At 39.7% G+C, this 26168-nt stretch overlaps 1 protein-coding gene across 1 annotated transcript in view; it reads left to right on the top strand.

Moving 5' to 3' along the window:
* Window positions 1–26168, top strand: part of LOC306743186 (arf-GAP with coiled-coil, ANK repeat and PH domain-containing protein 3-like) — a 63398-nt gene that overhangs the window by 29534 nt on the left and 7696 nt on the right. The window contains exons 3-19 of the mRNA XM_079225677.1: window positions 151–270; window positions 935–988; window positions 8782–8840; window positions 9222–9405; window positions 11620–11664; window positions 11780–11875; window positions 12440–12514; window positions 19369–19481; window positions 20248–20299; window positions 20670–20770; window positions 21592–21703; window positions 22447–22655; window positions 24238–24307; window positions 24491–24585; window positions 24670–24887; window positions 25712–25801; window positions 26024–26113. Coding sequence (XP_079081803.1) covers window positions 151–270; window positions 935–988; window positions 8782–8840; window positions 9222–9405; window positions 11620–11664; window positions 11780–11875; window positions 12440–12514; window positions 19369–19481; window positions 20248–20299; window positions 20670–20770; window positions 21592–21703; window positions 22447–22655; window positions 24238–24307; window positions 24491–24585; window positions 24670–24887; window positions 25712–25801; window positions 26024–26113 — 1783 coding nt within the window. The remainder of the gene's footprint in view (window positions 1–150; window positions 271–934; window positions 989–8781; window positions 8841–9221; window positions 9406–11619; window positions 11665–11779; window positions 11876–12439; window positions 12515–19368; window positions 19482–20247; window positions 20300–20669; window positions 20771–21591; window positions 21704–22446; window positions 22656–24237; window positions 24308–24490; window positions 24586–24669; window positions 24888–25711; window positions 25802–26023; window positions 26114–26168) is intronic.

Here is a 26168-nt window from a genome sequence, read left to right as displayed (position 1 = left end):
ATATTGAAAGAACCCAAATTCCCAGAAACTAGACAGCAAACCAGTTCTCAGTGTGCTCAACGATAACGGCCCATCTAATGCTAATATGATGAGGTGTGAAAGTGACACCTTTTTATTTATACCTCCCAAATGTGTGTCTCTCCTCCTCAGCTGGTGAAGCTATGCAGTGGGATGATTGAAGCCGGGAAGGCGTATGTCAGCGCCAACAAGCTCTTCGTCAACGGCATCCGGGATTTGTCTCAGCAGTGCAAGAAGGATGAGACGATCTCGGTGAGGTTTCTGATGAGTCCAAGTCGTTTCCTCCAGCAGCGCTATCTGAAAACCTTATCGCCTTTATATTGTGGTTTTATTTGTCATATTTCTTTCTGACGTTGAGTGGATAGGATTGCGAGAGTAATTGTCTCCTGGGGACGGGGGCTTTCCTCCTCTCCGGGTGTTAGCCTGAATGTGTGTGAGTAAACCAGATTACTAACAGATTAGTAAGTGAGCATCATATGCGGTCTGGAAACTTACTTCTGGCTCGGCCCGCAGCTCCAGCGTCTTGGACTGTTTCATTGCTGCTGACGTTAAGTACTATTAAATGCCTTCTTGGCTCCAACCGTGAGACTAATTGAGAGTTTCTTATTAAAGCCTTGTTCATATTTGTAGTTTCCATTGTAAGGAAAAAAAGAAAGAAACTGAAGCAGGCCTGCAATTATATATATTTTTTCCTGTGCAAAGTTCAGGAGAAGAAATCCTGCAGTGTCACTCAAGTGACATTAACCATCTTACATTTAGCATTACAGTTCTTTTCATATCCTGCTATTTAGATTTTGGTTTCAGTTTTTGACCGTTTTATTTACTACTTTTACTCTCATGTGCAAACACAGCAGCTGTTATGAGAATATTTGTTTTATATAATATGATGCTATTATGTGCTTTTCGTCCTTTGCAGGAGTGCCTGGAAAAGTGTGGTGAAAGCCTCCAGGAAATCATCAACTACCACATGGTAAGTCAGCCTGCTCTCCAGACCGTCCCCATATGCTCCACATACAGTGGACTGAGACGAAGCGGCAGAATGATATCATCCAACATTAACTAGCATTTAAGGCCTCACAAGGGTCCTGTATTCCTAGAACCGATCCCACAAGAATGTCTTCTTTCACACATCACTAAATATGTCTGTCAGTCTGTCGCTGTGTAACTGTCAGTACTGCACCTGTCAGTCAGAGCTTCATCACATCTCAGACAGTCCCCGTATATGAGAAGAATGTTATAAATTGTCTAGAACTACTTACTAATAAGGCACATAAATTGTAACTAATGGATTTTCTAATGGTTTATAAATGGTATATTAATTAAAACACATTCATTGTAATAGTTTGTAACACATTAGAATTCACTTATAAGCATATATAAGGATATTTTAAGTGTTTATTAATGTATAATATTTTCATTAATCATCCTTTTAAAGACTTGACTGAAGACCAAATGCTGTATTATGCTTCATATTATTTGTTTATTTATAAGCATAACACTGGCTGCTAAACAAGGGGAGTTAAAGTTAATCAATAAACACTTAAATCAATGTATTGAATGAACTTGTATAAACTCTTCAAGGATTTACATCTTACTACAGGTTAGAATAACTACAGCCCAAAGAAGTTTTTGTTTTGCTGAGAAGAAATAAATGCTACAGTTATTAATTGTAGTGGCCCCGTGGCCACAACCTGGAGATGAGCTAAGTAGGATAAGATATGAAATGGATGTAAGAGTCACCTCTCTGTTGGTTCCAGTCAAACTACAAAAACACACAGCACTGCGCTCATATTTTGGGAAGCCGGTCTAGATGTTGTAAACTCAACACAAAGGAAGAGAACAGCATTGCTCCCAAAGCTGAAAAAGCACTACATTTTTCTTTCAATATTTTTCTTATTCCCAGCTTTGTTACTGTATATTCATAAATGTACATCTTCCCCCTGACATGAACAGCGTTTCTGCTTTGCTGCTCCGTCGTTTCCCCTCCCCGCCTCTAATATAACTGACCCCACTCCTGCCCCGCCGAGGCCCTTTGAAGTCCATTTGCTTGAATCTGTTTCGTGGTTGACGATGCTGTAAAGTGCAAAGCGTGTGTGGATCACATTCCTTTCTGTTTCTGGAGCCCCAACAAAGATGTGTCATTGCAAATCAGCCACTCCCTCCCCCTCATTCACCTCCAATGTATTGGGAGAGAGAAAGAGAGAGAAAGAGAGTATGGTCGGCTTTACAATTAAAGGGTTAATGGCCCGGGGTTGATCAGCCAGAAGTAGATCAGCTTTAGTCGCTGGACAGTAGTAACCCTGTGTGACCTTGAATGGGTTACATATGTACAGTATGTGCGTGACTGTAGAAAGTATGTAGCCAGACAATAATGTCCTCTTGTCTGATATATTGGAGTGGGGAGCCAGTGAAGTGAAGGTTGTAATCACAGCAATGAAAAATAAAACTCTGGCAATGCTCTGCTGCCCCAGAGCACCACAAACTACAGCCGACAAAATATGCTTTAAGTTGAACACCTCAAATAATAACTTGCATTATAACCTTCATGAAGGCTGTATCTTTTGCAGGAATGTTGTCTCAGACGACATTTGTTTTTTTGAGAAGTTTGCCTAATAAACTGGCAACAGAATGTACATTCACCCTTACTTACCTTTAATTATTATCATCAGATGATAATAATTGAGCTTATGAAAGGCTTGGCTCTTTAGTAATGCTGGTCTTTTGTACATTTCTTCATATTAGAGCTTTGGTGGTTTCAGGACCACATTGTGCTTCTTCTCAGTCAGATGCAGACTTCAGAGCCTCCATCCGTCTGAAAGTGTTTCTGTCTAACGTATCCTCTTGTTGACTGGTTCAATGTGTTACACTTTACGGACCATAAGAGAGCAAGGGTTTGGCCTGAAACCAGCTGGCCACTTCCACTGTGAGCTCAGCTGGGTTTTCAGCCTCCTGAACCCCTCCTCCTGTCCATTAGAGCCAGGAGTCTGACTGGAAATTAATATGATTGTCTCTCAATGGTTTTCTTTGTTAGTTTGATGTAAAAGCAGAGCTGAAGGGGTATGTGTTGTAAGAGTAGATTCCCCTGAGATGTAAGATTTCACGGAAATTATAATATTTACAACGATGTGACCTTAACGTAGCCGTGTGACCTACTGATATTAAAGAACGTTATTAACATTTTATGTTGACATCTTTTACGTGTTCCTATTTTAATCAGGAAAGACACCATTGGCTTTTAGCTGTGTGGCACTCCTGTAGCCGAGGGACTCCAGCAGGGCTCCAATGAATAAGATATGATGATGTTTGTATCTTGCTACTTGTGACGGATGTCCCTCTGCGTGCATGCTCCTGTCATGCAGCTGCCACTGCATAGGCAATATGAAATGGCACCATACTAATGGGACCTCTGAGTGCCAACTGTCCTTGTTGCAGCCATGCTCGGATGCCTTTTAAAACACATAAAATAAACGCATCAAATTAACGTGTACAAGGACGCAAGCTCAGACAGGCAAACGCACAGATCCAAGAAAAGTATGAAAGAGTCTTGGCCTTCGCTTCTCTCCATTTCCTAATCGCTCTACTCTCTCTTGCTAAATTAGCACCACACAACAGAACAAACAGGCTCAGTTTGTATGAAGGTGAAGCCAAGTATAGCTCTTTTTTTTTTTTACTTTAGCTCCTAGCCTGTGCGTCTTTTCCCTTCAGAAGCATCACCAGAATCAGGCCAAGATTTTCAGAGTCCTCATTTAATTCAAGCATGAAACTCTATATGAATACTCAATACATTATTGACTAATGTTTGACTCTAAACATCCATTAGAAATGAGAGGAGCCTGACACAGAGATGCAAAAGAGACTTAACATCTGAGCTGCTATAGGGTTATACATAGCTGGCTGGATGGAGGAATTTAGGTTATAATTACATATTGTTTTATTAAGTCCATTTTCACTTCCATGCAGGAAGCTGTACGTACTGATTGGGTGTATTCCCATGAGCGATGCCAACGCTAGTGTCTCTCGGTTATATTTGGAAATTGGAAAACAAAGAAAGACTCAGCAAGAAGCCGTTTCTGTCTGCCGCTGCAATCCTTCTCATTCCTTACAGACTACAACTGCGTCAATGTTCAGAGAGTAAAAATATATGAAAATAATATAATAAGTCTTTACAGTGGCCTGACGGAGAAACTGATACTTAAGTCAACACTGCAACGTCTTCCCCAACAACTTCATTGTGTTTATTACATACTTAATATTAACAGCTGGTCATTGGTCGTGATGAGATTAGACTTGAAGCCCTTGAGCAGTATGAAAACCAGAAATGTTGCATTGTTTAGACAGATTCACCACACAATAGATAAATAAATAAAAAAGGCATTATATGATCCAAGCTATTCTAGTGTCATATGGCCTTTTCTCCTATACACTCGCATGAATTCTATTTTTACAAAGTTAATAATACTGATGTTTTGGTTGATATTTTTGACACAATGTGTCAATACAATTACAGGTTTAGTATTGAGGTTATATTCATCAGTCTACATTATATTGGGATGTGTTTCTATTTTTTGTAATTCGAATATATAAACATGAGGGGTTAGAGTAACTCCTTCAATATAATGTACTATATAACTAACTATCTCAATGCTTAAATATAGAAATGAATTAACGCCTGACTTTCTGGTAGAACAGTTGTATTGAATTTTACTAGATTGACTGTGGACATACAGCACCCATTGGTTTTTGAAACCTCAAGTTTGGCATTTTGGCCGTCGCCATCTTGATTTTGGGAGGTCGCCATTGTTTTGTTTATTTTTGCTTAGTAATACTAGCGGGTGGAACAAAGTACAACCATTGGCATTGGCTTCACTTTTCAAAACTGTTGTTGCCAGGATTGTAAATTCAACTAGTAAGGTGGCCGCTGAGTGAATACTTCAGCTTACTTTCTGCTTTGATTTAAAATAAGCGGAGTGGTAAATCCTAAATGTTTTTATGCTCTATAACCAAATGTGCAACCGCAGAAGACTGGCTGACCGAATCAAGCCGGGTGGTTCAGGTACGATCAGTCAAGCTGCCTGGATATAAAGTTTTTCCCACACTTTTAAAAGTTTTGTGCTTACTCTTGTGCACGGATCATCCAATTTTGGCTCAAGATTATTGCTCGGCTGCTTTCATTAGATCGGTCTGTGTCCCGACATGCCTGTGGAATGAGACAGTAGTCCATTGTGAGGGTGTTTGTAGCCGTCCCATTCCTAAGCGCTGATAACAGGTCGTGGAAGATGTGCCAGATACTCCGAACTTACTTACTTCGGTCCAACATGTTTGACAGTGTTTTCTTTGTCCGACCACATTACAACTACATTTCGTGTGTTGACCTGTCTGTTAAATATGAGAATACGATTTTATGATTGTCAGATTTCAAATCCAAACAAAAAGGTATCTCATTCATAATTGTACCATGACTGATCGTCTATAGTCAGAGTCTGAGTTTATTTATAACAATGGCATGCTAACATGAAAACGTCTGCATGACAACATACTTACAGTTAGCACGCTCTTGTAAAACATTATAATATTTATCCAATCAAATGTAATTTGGGGCCACTAGCTAACCCGCCAATCATAAATAAACCACCAGTGACTGTTAGCTCATGGGTCATTGTAGCTAATAGAAGGGATGTGTTTGGATCTCATCTGGAAAAAAAAAACTTGAATTTACGTATTTCTCCTTCTCGTTCTGCTCATGCTTATGTATTTCACTTGGAAAGACATGCCATTAAAGTAGCTACAGACACGTTCACTTCTGTTTTACTATGATTATAGCCTTTTAGCCTGCAATGCTGTGATATAATTCTCTGAGTTTTCATGCAAACAAAGTGATAATTGTCATGTAAGCACAATGTGGGGATCCTTGAATCCTAACAAAAGCATTACATTATTTTCCTAACTTAAAATATATTTAAAAACTGGATTGTTTACGTCCATTTTTAAATAGATCTTTGTAGACTTCTTCTTCTTCCCTGCTGACGCATGTCTTGTTTTTCAAGGCATGTGATCGCCACCACTGGCTGCAGAGTGCAGTGTGAAACCATAGACAGGAGCGTGTGTCTCGTTATTGTGTGCTTGTGCATATGCACGCATGTCCTTTCAGCGTGAATAATATACAGACAATACAGGGTACAACTCAAAAAACTAAATTGGCTCAATAGTGATACAGGTGGGTTCAAACACTACTACAAGTGGAGATTTTGACTTGTAGAAGAAGCTACTGTTGATGGTCGGTGAAGGGATGACCAAAATCATTGAGAACAAACCTCTGGGGACCACGGATGTCCTAATTTCATGGCAATTCATCCAGTATATAATGTATTAAATAAATAATATAGTTCACAAATTATTGGGCCAATCAAACCAACGACATTCCTTCAGGCATTGTATACAGTACCTTTTTAGATGGTGTATTGTTAAGTCAGGCTAGTGAACATCAGAGACGACCTCTGGCATCAAAGTAGGGTGTCAACTTGCCACAAAAGCAGCTCAGGAATGCTACAGGCTGCACTACCCCCAGAGCCAGGAAGTCGCACAGCAGTTTTCCTGCCACCACTCACAAACACACACACACACTTAAACACGAATGTGTGCTTGTTGACTCGACTACGTTTAAAGATTGTGGTTGACATTGAGCCTCCATACACCTCACTCCTGTCTACACGATGCCCAAGCTAACCTCGTACACCCGAGTGTTCATGGCCGCTGCCCACCGCTGCCGATTCTGTTTCGAATCCTTGCATGTTTGTGGTACTCACTTGCGCTTTTTCTGCATTCAGGAAAACAGATTGACCACACATGCACAGTCAAACCCTTTGCAGTCAAACAGCCTTTGAACATCTTGCACTTAATTTACTCGACTACAAAGGTTGGCTCACCTGTTGGTGCGTTATTGGTGTGTTGGATAAGCCGGCGTCTGGTGCAGCATTGAAGCGATTCCTTTGCTGGTTAATCACATACAGTACAAGTGGATGGTTTCTGATGGGATGAAGCACCACACAGGATGGGAGGGCTGCATTGTTGTTCCGCTCTCACACTTATTTGGGCCCAGAGTTTATAGAGCAGTAAAATGAATCCTTAACCCACCATCAAAACAAACGCGTCTCTTTTTTAGAGTTGCTAGAATACAATGATCACTTCCATCTCAGCTACACGTTTATTTTTAAGCCTGGTCAGCTTTAAGTCATTTATACTTATTTTGTATGCGGGTTGGTGGCTCACTCATCATCAGTGCTTGTAATCCCTGAGTTAAAACACCCATACGCTTAGTTTTATGGGATCCTTGCAAATCTTCTAATCTACACCCACAGTTGTATATCCAATTATTCAGGCAGGATGAGGATGCAAACCCTTTTAACCAATCTAGCTGCTCAGTTATGGTGAAAGCACATGGGCTCTGACAATTTGTCTGAGTGGGTTTGCCTTGCGTCTGCTTTGGATGCAGACTCTGCAGTGTCACATTGTACCAAAAGCCTCCTCTCCTCTCCTCACTCTCATTCACTCACTCCCTCCCTCCCTCTCTGTCCGAGTGACCTATTTAGCAGCAGCAGCAGCAGAAGCACGGCAGGCGCGATCACAGAGGATGTGCTCAGAGGGTGAAAAAGAGGAGGGGGGATCTCGAATGTAATACACAGAAAAGAAGGCGAGAGTGTTAGTGTGTCGCAGCGGGTGTAGTTTGAGTCAGAGTGGGATTCCTCCACCATTCCTACGGCCATTAAAAGGCTGATTTGCATCATTTGCATGCATCATGTGAAGAAAATAACACATTGTGCTTTGTCGCCCTCTGTTGGTTAGAAATACATTGGTTTGACTGCAGCAAAATGTCGTTTTCCCTCCAAATGTTGTATCACTTTCAATGAGAAATGGCAAAATGCTTTAGGTTGTGCAGAAAACGTGCATTATTTGTATTTTTGTTGTGCTGTATTGGTTAAACAGTCATAAGCAAATATTCAATCAATAGTAAAGGGACTACATCTTTATTTGTCACATTGAAAGTCACTACTGTGGTAACTTAAGCTGTATCAATGACTTATTATCCCCAGTGTTATTTTTATATTACTGTTAATGTACATTAACTAAAGAATGTAAGAAACTTCTTCATACATTCTTTAGATTTTTTTGGGTGAAATATTGGATAATTTGGCCCGTTTTGGATATTATGCATTTATTTCAAAGAGATCATGTGAGAAATTTAGAGGGGAAATGTTTCTTTGGTGGAAGCACTAACGACTCATAGACATGATCTGAGACGTGATAAGGGACCCTGAATAGACACGTCTTTCTTTGAAGGAGTCACAAGTCAAAAAAGTTGGGGACCACCACGCTTTTTGTTTTATTTGAAATGAATGTCATTATTGATCAATCTGCTATTATTTTCTTGATTAATCAAATAATTTTTTCCTATAAAATGTCAGCAAATTGTGGAAAAGCTAGTTTTTTTTTGGGACCCAAAGTCTGAAGCGAAATATATAAAATGTTCTATCACACAAAACAAGGAAAAGCAGAAAATCCTCATATTTGGGAAGCTGACATAATATTTGGCATTCTGCTTGAAAAAAAAGGATTAAAACAGTATATAAATCTATTACCAAAACATTACTCAAAAGTGAGTAATTGACTAATTTAGATATGAATGAAAACCATTTATCTTTAGAGCTATACAAAGTGTTTCAAAGACATCATCCAGCCATGTTAATCTCTTCTTTTCATCTGTTCCAGATCCTGTTTGATCAAGCTCAGCGGTCTGTAAAGCAGCAGTTGCACAACTTTGTGAAAGAGTGAGTAAACCTGCAATTTACGGTACTTCAGTCAGGTATCTCCGCAGACCTTTGAGATGTTTAAAATATTCAACAGAGTTAGAAAATAGCCAGAAGGTCCTGAACCTTCAAAGAGCAGCTGCACCCTTGTTACCCCCGAAAGCCTTTCATGTGTTTTTAAAATATTAAACAGAGTACACCCCTTTCCAGCCAGGATCTGTTGTCGCAGACGTATCATGAACAATGCAGGGTAACCTCACGGCTACCTGGGATCTCATATTGACATTTTGTTCTGGTGCTAAATATCCCCAAATCTGTGATTCTTCTGAATGGAAATGTAGTTTGCTTTGTGATCCAGTGTACAGTTACTGACATCTCACTTCCCTAACTGTGTCTTTTTAGGGATGTGCGGAAGTTCAAAGAGACCAAGAAGCACTTCGACAGGGTGCGTGAGGATATGGAAATAGCTCAGGTGAAGAATGCTCAGGCGCCGAAGAACAAGCCTCACGAGGTGGAAGAGGCCGGCGGCACGCTCAGCATCACTCGCAAGTGTTTCCGTCACCTCGCTCTGGACTACGTACTACAGGTTAGTCTCTGTGAATCCTTGTTTGAGAATAAACAGAATGGTGCAGTGTTATGCACATGAAAAAAGAAAAAAAGTCTAGAGTGCTCAGAAGTACAAGTTGTGTATAGAGTAAAAGGAGGCCCAGATGAATGTAAAGTTAGGTGGAAGTGTCTATGAAGCAAAAAGCCAAAGTAGCAGCCTTCCATATTGGATCATGAAATAGTGAATGTAAAACTATTGAAACAGTCATGTTTTAAGCCTACAGCAAATCTGCATCATAAAGTCATCCTGCTTGGGATACTCGCAGTTCCTGTTTGCAATATAAAGATAGACTCCTGGAAGGAAAAGTCTGAATATGATGACTATGAGCCAAGATTGAGTTACGCTCAAACAGAACTAGTTCATACCATGTGTTGTTCGACCTCCTCTGGAAGTGTTGAGCCCTGTATCAAAAGAGACTCACATGACGGTGGATGGAAAAGCCGGCCTGTCATAGGCGGGTGATATTGGTAAAACACGGGAATAACCACGCACATTTTCAGACGGCCTCTAGTCGAAAGCATTCATAGTGCTGCACTCATTAATTCATGTGAAAAGTGACAGAAAGAGTTGTTTAAAGCAGTGGTTCACAACCTTTTTTCAGTGATGTACCCCTTGTAAAATATGTTTTCAGCCAAGTACCTCCTAACCAGCACAAAGCATTCTTGGTTTAAAAAAAAATTGTAATACACAGCGCTGTGCCATCTGTGTCTGATTTAATATAGAATATATCAAATTCAGTTTATGAACTTACGCTTATATTTTATTGAATATTTACTAAATAACACATGTTCAAGGATTTTTGAATGGATGGTGCTTTTACAAGTGAAAGCACCATTTTTACTTATATGTAAGTAGGGGTACATGAGATTTAAAAAAATAATAATCTCACGTACCCCCATTTGAGAACCACTGGTTTAAAGGATAAAAAAGTGAGCAAACTCCTGTCTCATTCACGGCGTGAAGTGAGTGTAAACGTCAGATTGTAGGTGTGTCTGAAGAAGCAACTAGCAGCGGTGTGTGTGTGTGTGTGTGTGTAACTGAAATAGCGCACATTGTGTCAAGTGTAATGTCTGTGATGGGAGCAGAGGGAGGAGGGGTGAGCATTACTGTAAAACATTTGGCTGATGTTCTTATAAGTAATTTATTTGCAGTCCCACTATACGGACTTATCCTGCGTGTACAATCGCGGAATGGCCGTGACGTGACGTAGCCCTTTTAGCCCGCAGGGATGTCTGCGCCCGTCCTTCTTCCCGTATGACACATTCTCCTCTCGGTTCATCTGTTCATATGCAGCATGCAGTTTATTTTGTCCACAAGTTGTAACCTCCTACCCATGACCGCCCGCGGGCAACAAAGAGACTGATTCAGTGTGATCGCCGTGATGGCCGTGCCCTCTTTTCTATTCTTCATTCTGTCTGCCGGCAGCTTTCTCTCACTACTCTCAGACACGTTACCCTTTTGAGTTTTGATTGAAAGTGTCTCAAGGCAGAAAAGGTCAAAGCTGTAGGGAGATGTGCTATTTGTATAAGTGACCTCTTAAATGTAGCACAAAATGTTATTTAGGTTGTTTAAGCTGCACAATGCAAAGGCTTTAACTCATGTTTACGGCAGTGTGTTTTTTTACTGGGACATATGGAAGTATACAGATCTTCTGCTTGAGTAAAAGTACTAGTATCACACTGTTATAAGTCATAAACATTCAATTGTCCATTTGTCTGACAGTTGTTGTGTTACTGTCTCTACTTGAGATGACGGCTCAGCAGGCGGTTCAAAAATCTGACTGCAAACATCCCCAAAACAGCATAATGCCTTCATGTTATTTTGATTTGTATAATTGATTTGTTTGATTCTGAAAAAAAGGTGTTAAATGTTGTCACATTTACCCAGAATTCAAAGTGACACCATCACAATGTTTATTTTCAAACAACAGTCCACACCTCTACACTATTAAGACATTATATTTGCTCTGTGAATGTTTGCTGTCTCAAGTTAAGTATAAGTGCATCACATTTGTACAGTACTTTGTCTTTTTATGCATTAACTCAAATTAAGGTTGGTGTTAAGGGAGGAAAAATACTGTCCACTAGATGGAGATATCTCATTAGCATGTGGTGTTGTAGATAGCATCAAACAATAATCAATACTTCAGACAGTTGCATCTATTATTTACATGTTTGTCTTTTTTATCTGCAGATCAATGTCCTGCAGGCAAAGAAGAAATTTGAGATCCTAGATGCTGTGAGTCAATGCAGACACACATCAACACCTCTGTGATATATTCCACCTTAAATATAGCTTAGTAGCACTTCATAATGTGAAAATAACAAACAACAAATGCCTCTGTCCCACCCAGATGCTATCATTCATGAACGCACAGTACTCGCTGTTCCAGCAGGGCTACAACCTGCTGGATGAGATCGACCCGTATATGAAGAAACTGGCTACTGAGGTGAGCAAAGCATCTTCATCACCACTCACCACCCATGTGCTCCGTCTCCATTTGAACTGGTTTGATCCTCCTTTGAACTATCGGCAAGACCCAGTTGCGTAATGCATAATTTGCGTTTGATACGTTGGAGTTTTGATCTGATTTTAGGTGTGTTGCACCCAATAAAAAGCTTGCTCTTCGCATTCAATGAAAAGGATCCATTAGAGTTCAAACCAATATGTTCTGGGTGCACAAACATGTTATTTATTACGGATTAACTTGTTTGCCACAGCAGGTTGTCTGCTGCAGGAGAATCGATGCTTCATTACCAAACACTGACCTAACTGGTAATTGGAAGCTAAGCCTGTGTTTGCAAGTGGAAACTGTTGCAGTCAGCTTCTCTGAATCTCCCTGTACCCTTTAGCTCTCTGAAAGTGCCTTTACTTCTCCTATGTATCAGTAGTAGTCACTCTACTGTACTATATCACAGTATCACCTCAAAATGGAGAGTTTTACAGAATGTACCTGGATGTCCCTTCAGAAACACTGAACTTGTTGTTCTTTTTTTGTATCTGTGACTTTCAGCTTGATCAGCTGGTGATTGATTCAGCCATGGAGAAGAGGGAAATGGAGCATAAACATGCAACCATTCAGCAGAGGGTGAGTTCCTGCTTTTTTTCTTTTTTAGAATAACCAATTAAAAATGTTAAAGAATTATACTGAAAAATTCTGCAGATCTTTAAGAGCATTGGTTTAAATATCGCTGCGGGCCGTAACGTTAGTTATAACATGTATTTGTGTTGATTTGATTAATTACATCATTAGGAATTACTGTTACAAACTTCTGGGAAATACTGAATAAAATGTGATGTATTAATAATAGATTGCAGGGCATATTTTGTCTGATTTGAAACGGGTGTTAGATTATCTTTTATGTGGTGTTTAAAAAGGTCTTTTAAAAAGTTTTACATTTTATTTTGAGAATTCTGTAGGAACCCTGGTATAGCTTCAGCATTTTCTTGCTCATAGGATTAAAAGTAGATTTGGCTCTTCAGATACAAAAAAGGGGAAACAGTGAGACAAAGGTGTCATACATAGGAGCATCGTCAGCACAATTTCAACTAGGGAGAAACCTTTTCTACTTTTTTTGATTAGTGTATAGGATTTTACTTCTTTTTTTTTTACCTGACGCTACTTCCTGGCAGGTTGATACTGAGCTGTTAACTGAGAATCTAACAGGGCGTTAATGTGCTTACATCTCACCTCCAAGATCCAGTCTGCCACCTGGCCCAGTGCATTTGTTGTGACTGGGGAGGGATTAGACCTGGGCAGCTGGGAAGTGTTTGATTAATCGCTCAAACAAAGTCCGGGCATTGATTTAAGCATTAGAATCAGGTGGAATTAAGTGCTTTTAAGAGCTATTAATCCAACTGTTGTCTGCTGTAGATGGTCAGCACATTATCTTCTGTTGGTGCTGCTAAGTAGGATCATGCTGTTAGTCCAGTAAAGTGCTGACCGCATGGTTTCAATGAATCCTTCTGACTTTGGGGATCCTCCGTTTTTTTCTGTGCACGACCATGACTTCATGTTTAGCGTTTTTAGTGAAAAATCGAAAATACTGGATGAATTCAAATAGGCTCTCTTGGGGCTCACATAAATACATGTAGGAGGCACTCCCTGTTCGATATCTTGTTATTTAATAATTCAGAACGCCTCATTTCCAGCGGGCCAGTGTCTGGCTCCCGTGTACCCCAAGATCAGTGACCATCTGTCAGACAGCTCCGGTCAGCACTCTCCCTCCAGGCTCTGTGGTCTGTGCTGCGGATAGAGCCGCGGGGAAGGGTCCGGTCACATGTGGGGCTCGTTATTGATCTGTTTTTGCCAGAGCTGTTAGTCAACGAGCATCATGCACCATCCATCACCAAGGGACCTGTACTGTAGTAGTAAATACACAAGATCAGGGAGTTAAAGCCACATTGAAATCTGAATGGTAAGGATATCTTGTGATGGTGGGTGATGTTTTTTGCGGGCATCTTCATTGCTGGTCGACCAGTAAGGAGGATAATCAGAGGTGCATTGAGGCTGCAAGATGGTTGTATTATCCCCACCTAAACTAGCCCGGTGGTTCTAATGCTGTATTTTTCTCCTCTTCTTCTTCTCTTTCCAATGCCACCATCTCCTCTCAGACGCTCATGCAGGTGAGTTCTGCTACATTTGTTTTCTCATCTGAATTTCCTTCTTGGTTTAGTGTGTTGGGGGACGGGACGGTGCAGCAGAACCCACTGTATTAGCACAGGACCTTTGAAGTTTCCTTCAAGCTGTCTGACTTCAAAAGCCTTGGGGGCAAGCTGAAGTACATCCTGAATCATTTATAAAAAAAACAATTAGAAACACAGCTCTTAGTTTGAATGGGCTGTTACGTCGCCTATTGCCAGTGATGGAAAATTATTCAACGTACTTTATGCTTCTCTATTTTTCTACTCCACTTCAATTTATTTTACAACATTTAGATTATTTATACAAGATATAAATCAACTCATTAATTTTGATGTATTATAATGGATTATGCCGTCTGGCAGTATATAAAGTACTTAAAATTAGCCATTAAAAAAGTGAGAAACACCATAATGCATCAATAATTATAATCCAGTAACATCTATATATGAGAGAGAGAGACTACTACATAACTAGTTCTTTTAGGTATATTTTGAGACTAATAGGTTTGTGCTACTAAAAGAAGCTTTTGAACGCAGGACTTTTACTTGTACCAGAGTATTTCTACACTCTGAGTACGTCTTCGCCCTCTGCCTCTTGAATAGGGATAGTTGCAGTGTCCTGAAATGGATAACAATGTAATTGTTGTTTTCGCTCTATATGTTTACTTTCTGAATCTGAAATATTACATGACAGATTTTAGATTCATTCATGCACAAAATTGTGGCATGTCATTGCGTCTTTTTGTCCTTTATTCACCACCGCTTTTACAACAGCGTGTGCCTACTTTGTTATTCTTCTCTACGTATTTTCTTGTTTCTTTTCTTCTCCATCACATCGAGCATGTGCAATAAGCCTTGTGTAAACTTACACAGGGTAAAGGGGCAGCCTTTACTCGGTACAGGCAAGAAACTGGGAGAGCAGAAAGGGAGTTAAAGTGCTCCAGCTGTCACAGTGCAGCAGAACACATCTAAATGCCAGAGCCATTCATTTTTAACTTCAGATTTAATGGAAAAGTCCTGTTCAAGCTCTCGGCTCCTCCTTCTATTCTATACTCCTACCTTTACATCAGCAGCACACATGTGCGTCACTTGATTTGTTTTGACTGCTTGAATCTCCAGATAGATGTTGTCATAAAAACATGATTTAATATGTTTGTTTGCATGATGGCTTTTATGACAGACAGCAACACTCTACATCTTAACACAGATATAAACATCCAGGAGATGTATATTCCACAGCACACACGGTACAGAAATAAAAGTATATACAAAATTCAAGTACATATAAAAAGAGTTTTAAAAGATTTAGGGCTGCAACTAACAAATATATAAATATCTTGATTAATGGGTTTTGTCTGTAATATAATTAGGGTAATATCCAGTAGCCCAAAGAGATGTATTCAAGTTACTAGATTTAGTTTAATATCATATCAAAAGACAATCAAAAGTATAAATCCCCAAATTTGTGAAGCTGGAACCCGTAAATGTTTGGCATTTTTGCTTAAAAAAATAACTACAGGAATTACTTGATTACTGATTATTTTTTTAACTATTTTTTTGATTAATTGTTGCAGCTCTAAGACAATGATATCACAGTACTCGTCAGAGAAACAACAAGCTTCACCAGAAGTTGCTTGAGATATTCTCATTCTTCAGGAGTGAACAAAAATGTCCAACACTTGCTATGCAGACAAGTAACACATGTATTCATGAACATGTGAAGTTTCCGCCCTGGGCCTTCATTAGATGAGCTGTGTTAAAATCAAAGTTTTATTACAATCGTGCTCGAGTAGCCATTGATATTTGACTTTTCCTCCCAAGTACTGTTGTTAGATCTCTTCAACTCCATCTCCATCTTTTACCCCTTTTGAGGGAGGTAGCAGGTCAACAGTAGATGCCACATAGAAGTGATATACATGATGTGAAAGCTGAAGATTAATTTGAGCAAGTCGTTCTCGTCATAAATCAGGAACAAACAATAATGAAAAAAGGCTATGAGCATATGGTATGTCATGGCCATTCCCATGCTAATTTTATCTCATAAATTGTTCAATCATTTTGGTATTAGTATATTTGTTATACAGATTTGGTGCTAAAATAAAATTACCACTTGATAAACACATATATGACAATATTCGGAGATTTCTGCAAGAGTAACATTTTTCAGTAATTTTGGTGGCGAGCACTTCTGCCACAGGTCTCCAGTTTGTGGTTGGAAAGTTTCCCTTAGATTATGTTATTATTGTCTGTATGTCTGTAAAGGGGAGACTTGTGGGAACCCATAGAACCTTTTTGATTTACATATCTTGAGGTGAGCGGTCAAGTGACACCTGTGAAAATGGCTATGCCAGTTTTTCCCCTTGACAAACCTTTTCCTAACTTCGGAGCATATTAAGCCTTTTTCCTGCTAGTATGTCATGTCTTATGAGATCAATACCTTCACTCTAGCTCTATAAATTAGCCTGGATGCTGGCGTGCTCAAGGAGTATAGGAGGAAAAGCATTAACTTGAAGCTCTCTGATCACCACAGTTTGGGCTGTTTGTTGCCCCTTATGTTCAATGTCTAGTACTGGAAAATACTTTTTGGGGCTTTTGTAATTATATCGCAATGTCAACCAGGTCTGTTGAAGATTAGTTGAATGGCAGGCAAGTGCTGTATGTTCGGCAAGAAGGTGCAAAGCCAGTCTTTAATGGAGGAAAGCTTGGAGAGAGAGAGCTGGTTGTGATACACAGAAGGATCCTACAGACGATAAACAGACGCATCGTAGCAATCTGAGTGATCAGTGCTCCCAACTGGGCTCCCAACTGGGCTCACCATTTGGCGTTGGCGCTCTGCAGCAATAGCCTGTAGGTCGACCTAAGTAGTGCACAGCAGGTGGCTTAAGCATCGGGACATGTTGTCTGCGTCATCCAGCGTTTCTGCTGCTCCACACACAACAATTTGCTTACATTTGGAAGTCGCTGTTTCCCAGCTCGCTCAATAATTCACAGATGTTCATTTTCTGTCTGTGTGACGTTGCATCGTTAAAAATAGATAGTCTTTGTCGTGGGCTTGAGAGATTGCAGTGTACCACCCCAGTGCACATCTTGTCTCAGTGTTGCCTCGCATGCTTGTGATGTTGTATTCAAAGAAGAGAGGAATCTGACAGTTGAAGGTAAGCGGCATTGACTACCGACAGATTTTAAACCAGAGTTGCAGCTGTGAGTAGAGAGGAGACGGCACATCGAGCCCTGAGTGGTGTTCGCTTGGTGATCTGAGCAGCCTGCCAGATAGATTCCCTCTGGGTCAACAGGGGACTGAAGCTCCCTCCTTCTTTAGCGGGGGAGGTGTGTTTAGGGAGTTGTAAAAGTGAAGCGGACCCAGACACAGTGTCAAAGCAGCCTGCTTGTGTTTGGGGTCGAGAGCAGCTCCAGTAACATGCAGTGTAGTCCGCTATTCTTCCTCAGCGCCCGGCCACGGACACATTGGCAGCTGTATGGTAATTTGTCCTAATCCTCGAAGCTCACAGGGCGGCAGGCAGGTGGCTGGAGTGGAGGGCACACATGTCAGTGTTGGAATTACAGCGACATCACGATGCGTTAACCTCCGCAGTGAGAGAGTGAAGGAGCCTATTTTTAAATATACTGTATATTGTTTTTTCCCGAATTTTTGGGTTGCTTTTCAATGTTGTTGGAGCGCACTAAACGTTTCCAAATGAAGATCTTTTGCCGGTGGGACCACAGTTTGGTGGGTTGGTTTGCATTACATTGTCTGTTTATATAATATTCAACTTTATTCTCTGTGTTATTATCTTTGTGATTAATTGTTGGCATGCCAAGTTTTGTAATCTCTGTGGCTGTACTGCTGTAACAGCGAGTAGTTGTACTACTGTATTTGCTTTTTACCACAACTTTCCCTCAGCACAGCCTCTCTCATTAAAATGTGAAACTGTTTGGAGGTCCCAGGTGCAATGCTCAATGACGCATGTGTACATTTTAAATAAGTATTATCTAATGCACACTGGTGGATGGGTGCAGAGGAAAATGCAGTCATGTGGACAAAAAGGTTGAATTCCTACATAGTTTGTGCAGTATTAGACTATTTTCTTCATAATTCCGTAACAGAAATTGATTTATTGTTCTTTTCATTATAAATAGATGTATGAATAATTTTGTGTAAAGGTTATGAAGATATTCACAGCTTGATTTTTATATTTGGACTCTTTTTTTTCCCCTTCCAATCTTATAGTTTAAAGAAATCTCTGTAAGATACTGCATCTTTGTATTTCCTTTCATTTGTATTCAGTGGTTTTTGACGTATTGTTTGACTCATTTTAAGAATGTTTTTATGCATTATTGAAGTTGTGTTTTAAGATTTAGTTCTCCTTTTTAATTGTTTTTTACAAACTTGGAACTGATGAAGGAACACAACGAAAACATTGTATCTCGTGTGTGCCGGAATTTAAACAAGTAAAAAGCAGCGAGTCGTTCTGTCATTCTGCGCTCACACACACCCTGTTATGAAACAGTAGGGTAAATGAAATTCAGTTTTTATTTGGGTCACTCCAGTAGACACGTTTCATATATTCTCATCTGATATATCTCTGCATTTGTGCAGTCTAAATTGACTCTGCAGAGAAGACAGATTTTCTCAGGGCTGCATGCATGTGATGTTTAAATACAACTTCAGATAACTTAATGTTCTGTCCCTACTTCATATTATATTACCTCTCAAATGTAGCTAATTACTAGTCTCAGTACAAACTGTGTCATACTTCCCTTTCTAGACATTAAACACTGCTGTTTTTTGTGCTTCACAAAAACATTCAATTTAGAAACGACTCTGCTCTAATAAATGTGTACCACTTTCTGTTAGCATGCATTGAAGTGCTACATGTCATGTTGTAAGTCAAGAAAAGGTTGGAGGCTAATTTCCCATGAATCATACTCTGTTTATGTAATAAAATGTGTCACACTAGCATCTGTTGAGTTACGAAATACCACAGTGTGCCATGCAGAAAAATGACATGCAACTCCTCTGCTTACATGGACTAACACGTGACGTTTCTACATGATCGCACAGTGCATGAATCGGTTGGTTAATGGACTGTATGTACAGTACACTCGCATTAACTGCTACTGGTATTCCAGGAACAGCACCCATGCAACCGCATCAGCACAGAAAAAGGGTTTGTGTCCTGTTTGACAATTAATAGGTTTGAATAGCGTCCTGCCAACAATAAGATGGCATGTCAAGCTTGTCTATGATAGCCAGGGTTCATTTAGAGGTCTTATGTCTCTCTTTCTCTTCTCTTTCAGGACTTTTCATATGACGACTCCAAGGTGGAGTTCAATGTGGATTCTCCTAACGGTGTGGTGATGGAGGGCTACTTGTTCAAGAGGGCCAGCAATGCCTTCAAGACCTGGAACAGGTAAAAATACATCTCAATATATTGCAATGTAATCACTCTATTATGGATAAGGAAATGATGGAGAACACTAGTTTTATTAAGTTACATTTTAATAAAAAAATAAAAAACTTAACTTAAAAATAATTAGTATTGTACTAATACTTTATTGAATGAAATGAATAAAAAGCTGAAATTTAAAGAAATTTGGTCGATGATTTGTGTAACTGCGTCAAAAAAGGCAATCGTTTTCGAGTCATAAGTCGGTGAAATCTGAACGCAAAGACATAATATGCATATTTTTTGAGTATCAAAGTAATCCAGTGATCGTTAACTGTAAATCCATGAGAACGATGCAAACAATAGCGACTACTTTGTGACAATTTGCTAAAATGTAAACAAAAATAGGAACAATATATTTGCCTCAAGTTGTAGCCCACAGCTGACTCACTGACCTCCATGGCCTCTCCTATACAGTAATAATTATATGAAATATAATAGAAATGGAAGAGAATGCCATTATATCGAATTTTACATTTTACAGTATTTCCACAATATTGTAATATTATTCTATTATTGATCAGAGTCATATCATGCAATGTAATATAATAATGTATAGGCATTTCCCTCAGTTTCTTATTCACTGACAGCTTATTTCTGTCCCTCTGTGGCAGGTTCCTCCCGTTAGTGATGCTTGTGATTCACCTTTGCTCCCTTACAGATTGGGATGATATCCATTTTATGATAACTTATTTATCTCTCCCCAACCCCCCTCTCTCTCTCTCTCCAGACGGTGGTTTTCCATACAGAATAGTCAGCTGGTCTATCAGAAGAAGCTCAAGGCAAGTCCATATATCTTGGAGCTGTCAGCTTCCCCCGGGTTAAAGTGGGCTCTAAGAGGTTAAGTGCAAATTTAATGGAAGGATGGCTTGAATGATTTTTAACGTTACGGGGATCTTCTCTGAATTTCATCAGCACTCACCCGATGCCGTGTTTGTGAGTCGAGACATTTCTGCTGATATCGGAGTGCTTAATGTGGAGCATACAGTGCTGCTTGGTTGACACCGTGTGTAAATGTCTAATGGTCACGCACTCTGAGGCTTTCAATTGCCAGGAAAGAAAGTCTTATGGAGTTTTATGTTTGTGTCATGTTTAGGTTCTTTTTCTTTTTTTATAAGAAAGAGAAAAGATAAGTTGTTTGTGTTTTCGCAGGATTCCCTAACGGTGGTGGTGGAAGACCTGCGTCTGTGCTCTGTTAAACCGTGTGAGGACATAGAGAGGAGGTTCTGCTTCGAGGTCGTGTCCCCCTCCAAGTAAGACTTATCTATTGAATGGAGTAGCATGACCTTTAGTTCAGAAATGCATGTTCCTCAGAGGGTGGCTTTCTAATATCTGCATTGATCCCTTCACTTTCCATCTAAAACCATCATCACGTCCAAGTTTTAAATGGTATAATATTTAGGTTTCACATTTCCATCAGAATCTCTACTTTGTATTTACTGCTGATTAGCAAATTTAACTAACTCTGGCTGTGCCGACGAGCACGGCCAGTCATTCATAATTTGACATTCAAATTCTAAATCAACATTCGAACATCTGAGCATCTGTATTTTATTCGTCCTATACTAATTGTAGGATAAGATTCCAGTAGTGGCTGCGTAGGACTGTTTCACGAATTGTGTGATCCAAAGTACATTTGGCACCGCCGTAATGCCAACACACTAAACTAAGATGGTGAACGTGGCCGCTATTAAACCTGCCAACACCAGCAGTGTTAACATTGACATCTTGAGTGTGATAGCATGCTAATGTTAGAATTCAGTTCAAAGGTACGCTGGGTACAAGTAAAGCTCACAGAGCTGCAAGTATGTTTGTATACTCATATCTTCTTTTAATTCTTTATTTGTACTTGGGTAAATCCCAAAGCATAGTTCTATACGGTTAATTATTGTTGTGGTTGTTTTATTGCCCTAAAAAAGATTAACAATATATCTGAATATATGTAAAATGTATAATTATGCAGAAGGAACTTTACTTTTCACATACATTGTTTGCATTTCACATTAGATTATGCAGATCTCTACAGATGGTACATTATAATTTATAACCCTACTTTGATTTGTCTGTTTTACAGGAGCTGCATGCTTCAGGCTGAGTCTGAGAAGCTGAGACTGTCGTGGATTCAGGCAGTTCAAGCTAGCATTGCGTCGGCCTACAGAGAAAGCCCAGACACATACTATATAGAGGTACGGCACAGGTCTGGGTCATAAAGCCTGTACAAATGTGTTTTAAAGCTAGTTTATTACATTTTATTGCATTGTTGCAGTGGTGGAAAGTTAAGTACAATTACCGTAAGTACCGTACTCAAGTATAACTATGAGGTACTTGTACTTTATTTGAGTGTTTCCATGTTATCCTAGATTTACTTGACAGGGATTTTGCAACCTTTACACCTAAAATAATGAATATAAAAAAAATGCTGCATTGTTAGAATTCAAAATAACTGTTACAAAAAGCAGCAAAAAGTAGCTCCACCAAGACTTGCGGTACTATAACACTAAAGAAACAGTTGGACATTGAGGGAAAGACACTTATCGGCTCTCTGCAGAGAGTTAGAAGAGAAGATTCAAATTTAAAAGACGTTAAATATGAAGCTACAACGAGCAGATGGTGGTTAGTTTAGCTGACCTTAGAATAAATACTGGAAACACTGGGAAACCGCTAGCCTGGCTCTGTCCAACTGTAAAAATAATATCTGGCTATCAACATGTTGAAAGCTGACTATTTGACACGTCATATCTTATTTGTTTAACTTTTAAACCTCTTAAAAGCCATACAAAAAACTTTTAAAAACGTTTTCATGAATTAAGATTAATTAAAAAGACTTCTTTTTGTGATGGATTATTTTGATAGTGTGAAATTCCGTACTGTTACCTGAACACATTTTTGTGATCCTCATGCATGTATTATGATGTGTGTTCATTTTTAGCACCTGGACAGAACGGCCTCTCCGTCCACCAGCAGTATCGATTCGGCCAGCGAGCCGCGGGAGCGCAGCGTGCGAGGGGAGACCATCCTGCAGCGGATCCAGTGTCTGCCGGGGAACGAGCAGTGCTGCGACTGTGGCCAAGCCGACCCTCGCTGGGCCTCAATCAACCTGGGCATCCTGCTGTGTATCGAGTGCTCTGGCATCCACAGGTAGAGTCTCGAAAAAGCATTTGTATCTTTCAAATTACTGTAAAAAGAAAGAAATTTTAGAGCAATCTGGACTTTTCCAAATGAGTCTATGATTAACTTAACTTGAGTAAATTTGAGTCCTTAATTTTGCGATTGTAGCGATGAAATATCGGACTGTTTTTAATCTAAGTGAGCTGGTTTCGTGAATTTTCTGCAATTGGGTTTGATATCTGCGATTATATATTCTGTCTTCTTTTAAGATTTTTAAGAGTTCTTAAAACAAGTTGATTTCTATCAGAAAAAGGTTGAAATAAACTATAGTTGCGATTTAAAGAAATTATGAATAGTGGTTGCAATCATTTCCCTTAGAGCACTGATCCTAATGCCCATGATGGGTTAAATGCAGAGGTCAGATTGTACTTTTACTTAAAGATCCCCTCCAGACAAGTTTTAACACAAATTAAAATGCTCAACATTGAATTATTCAATTATTATTTGTGTCTGATATGGTTTTTCCCTTTTTTTTTAAATGCAAGTATTGGATCTCTGTTATTTCCATAAACCATAAAGTAAAGGTCAAACATTAACGTAAAAAAATTAAATAAGCAAAGAACTGCGTGTGCATGGACTTTTAAATAAAATATCAGAATCTGCCAATGTTTCTGTTTGGCTACTGGCACTGAAGACAGGAAGTGGTGCCAACTGTCTGTTACATTGGCCTTTCATTGTGCAGTTAAAGTCTCCAAGCACGTTCTGCCACGCACACACACACACACACACGCACACACACACACTGTTAAAGTGATTAAAGTGTGGAACGCTGCTTATTGGACCAGGCTTTGATTGAGAGTTTTCACTGAGGGAGGTGAAGTGAGAATATAAAGACGAGCTGCAAAGCTGAGATATACACACACACAGTGAACAAGCCACTGAATAGTTTAATTCAGAGTCAGATCCTGGTGAACTTCCTGAACCAGATCTCATGTTCGATTACGTCACACTCATTTGTTTTCAAGCTCCCGGATGGGAAAAAAATATCCCTCCAGAGTTGTGTGTCTTATTTTGAAGTTGCAATTATCACTGCTGATGTAATCACAAACCTCATCCCTGTGTGTGTCGCCCCTTGTTGAATATTCATGTTCCCTTTCGGGGCTCATCCTCTCACAGTGAGTTCAGACATCGTGTTACAATGCAGGGCAACAAAGAGGAGAAACACAGTATCAGTGTTTTGCTATTTTCTAGTGTGCCACTGTGGAACTTGGTCATTTGCATGACATTAGGAGCTCATTTCCCTCTTATGATGTTAGATCCTTGCAGCTATTCAGAGCAGCCGGTCACCATGCAACGACATAATGTATATTATAAATCTTCTTCTCTCCTGTATAGAATATAAACTCCTCTTGTTTTCTTTGTGGTGGCCGCCATCTGTTGCCTTTAGTTACAACAAAGTACAAGTAGCAGTAAATGCTGCTGGAGCAAAACAAATTCCCCTTGCTGGATTAATAAAGTATCTATCTATCTGTCTATCTAACTAACTAAGTATTTCCCTTTTACATCGGAATTGTTTGACAATAGAACATTTTTATTTTTGTTGTCGTTGCAGGAGTCTCGGAGTTCACTGTTCGAAGGTTCGCTCACTCACACTGGACTCATGGGAACCAGAATTAGTAAAGGTACAGTTTGACTCGTATTTGATTATAAAGCTACAGCCAGGAGCCAGTTAGCTTAGTTTAGCATACAGACTGGAAGAAAAAAATCTAATTCTCAGCAAAAAGAGAAAGGTGAATACGGATATTTCCCAAACTGTCCAGTAGCGGAGACCATTAACGTCATGTCTCTTTGTCTTTGCTTTGTAGTTAATGTGTGAGCTTGGAAACAGCGTCATTAACCACATCCATGAAGGCTCATACCAAGAACAAGGTTTAAAGAAACCATTACCGTCCAGTTCGAGGTAGGAATTCAATGAATATGGCAAAATAAAATACATTACTTTTAAGCATTAAAAGTCCCTCATATGTGTTGTGGTCTATTGCAGGCAGGAAAAGGAGACTTGGATCAAGTCAAAGTACGTGGAGAAGAAATTCTTGAAAAAGCTGGGAACAACAGAGATCCTCATCAATGGAGAGAGGAAGTCGGGCCGGCGGTGGAGCGTAAAGAAGTGTCGGAGACACAACAGTGCCACCATGGTACCTAAAACACGTCGAAGGTACCGACAAGAGCCTGGAACCATCTCCCCGTCCACCCTCTCCTCAGGTACGTTACTGGATCTTTGTGTCTGTCAAGGATGGAGCTGTCTAGTGGTGTGGTTCATTTACGAGGGGTTTAAACTCTAAGCCTTGCTCAAAGCCCCAAGCACCGGATTTTTCTAGCCAGAAATGCTGTATCTCCTTGCTCAATTTGTATGAAATTTATAGAATTGAATGTCAGCTTTATTGGTATTGATCAGAAGTGTTTCAACTGTAAGTTGAATGTGATTTAGGGAGACTATTAAATACTTATTTGCCACATTTTGTATAATAATAATAATACTCCTTTTAGTCATATCTTGGTCAAATCTGAACACATAGACATGATACATAAACATCATTGTCCCTGAAGTCCAGCATGAATAAACGCTCATCAATCTGTAAAGAAATCAAAGGAAAAAGACGATACTTGTAACTCCCCCTTTTGTATTATCACGTTGTTAAGTCTTGTTCAGTATCAAAATGATTCAATCTGAGATGTCTGTTCATGCATGAGTACGTTACAAACAGGGACTGTAAAAGCTAATTTGGCATACTTTTAAGCCAATTTTCCCAAAATTGAACAACTCGTTGTAACTTACTGACTCTAAAGCTGTTATACGTTGACTATGACTATTTGTGGACATACCTTCAGAACAGGGTAAGTGTTATGAAATTGCCTGATTTTCAGATTATTAGTGATTCTTTTAGGATAAATTGGAAGTCTAATGCTGTGACTTGAATGTAATGTTGTCAAATGAGAGGCACAAACTAGAGCTATGTATAAATAAGGGTCCAACAACTGTGCTCCAATATATTAGACCAAATACCTTTTCTGTGTTTGTCTCACAGCTGCTGCTAAATTCAGACGAGACTCCCTGTTTTGTCCTGATGAGCTGGACTCTCTCTTCTCCTACTTTGATACAGGATCTGGGCCTCGAAGTAAGCGACTCATTATTTTGACTGCTCCCAAAAAAAACTGTCAATGTATTTACTGTTCACAGGCAACTCCAAGACACTCTATACTTCCAGTATAGACTGTATGATGCTTGGAACAAGTCTCTGTTTTGCATGATTCTGTGCCTTTTTTGAACAATATTGATCAGCCAGAAAGAGACAGCGGTAACTAATGTGTCCATGCTCTGGCATCTCCCGGTCCGGCAGGCCTCAGCAGTGACAGTGGGTTAGGAGGCAGCACAGATGGAAGCACGGACATCCTGGTGTTTGGTTCAGTGGTGGATAGCGTCACAGAGGGTAAGTCCAGTTGAGGGCCGAGTAACAGATGGTCCCTTGGGTATTACGTACAGCA

The sequence above is a fragment of the Taurulus bubalis genome, assembly GCF_910589615.1.
Source record: "Taurulus bubalis genome assembly, chromosome: 11".
In the NCBI taxonomy this organism is placed as follows: Eukaryota; Metazoa; Chordata; class Actinopteri; order Perciformes; family Cottidae; genus Taurulus; species Taurulus bubalis.
The sequence above is the reverse complement of the archived record's forward strand: the minus strand, read 5'-3'. Positions and strand labels throughout refer to the sequence as shown.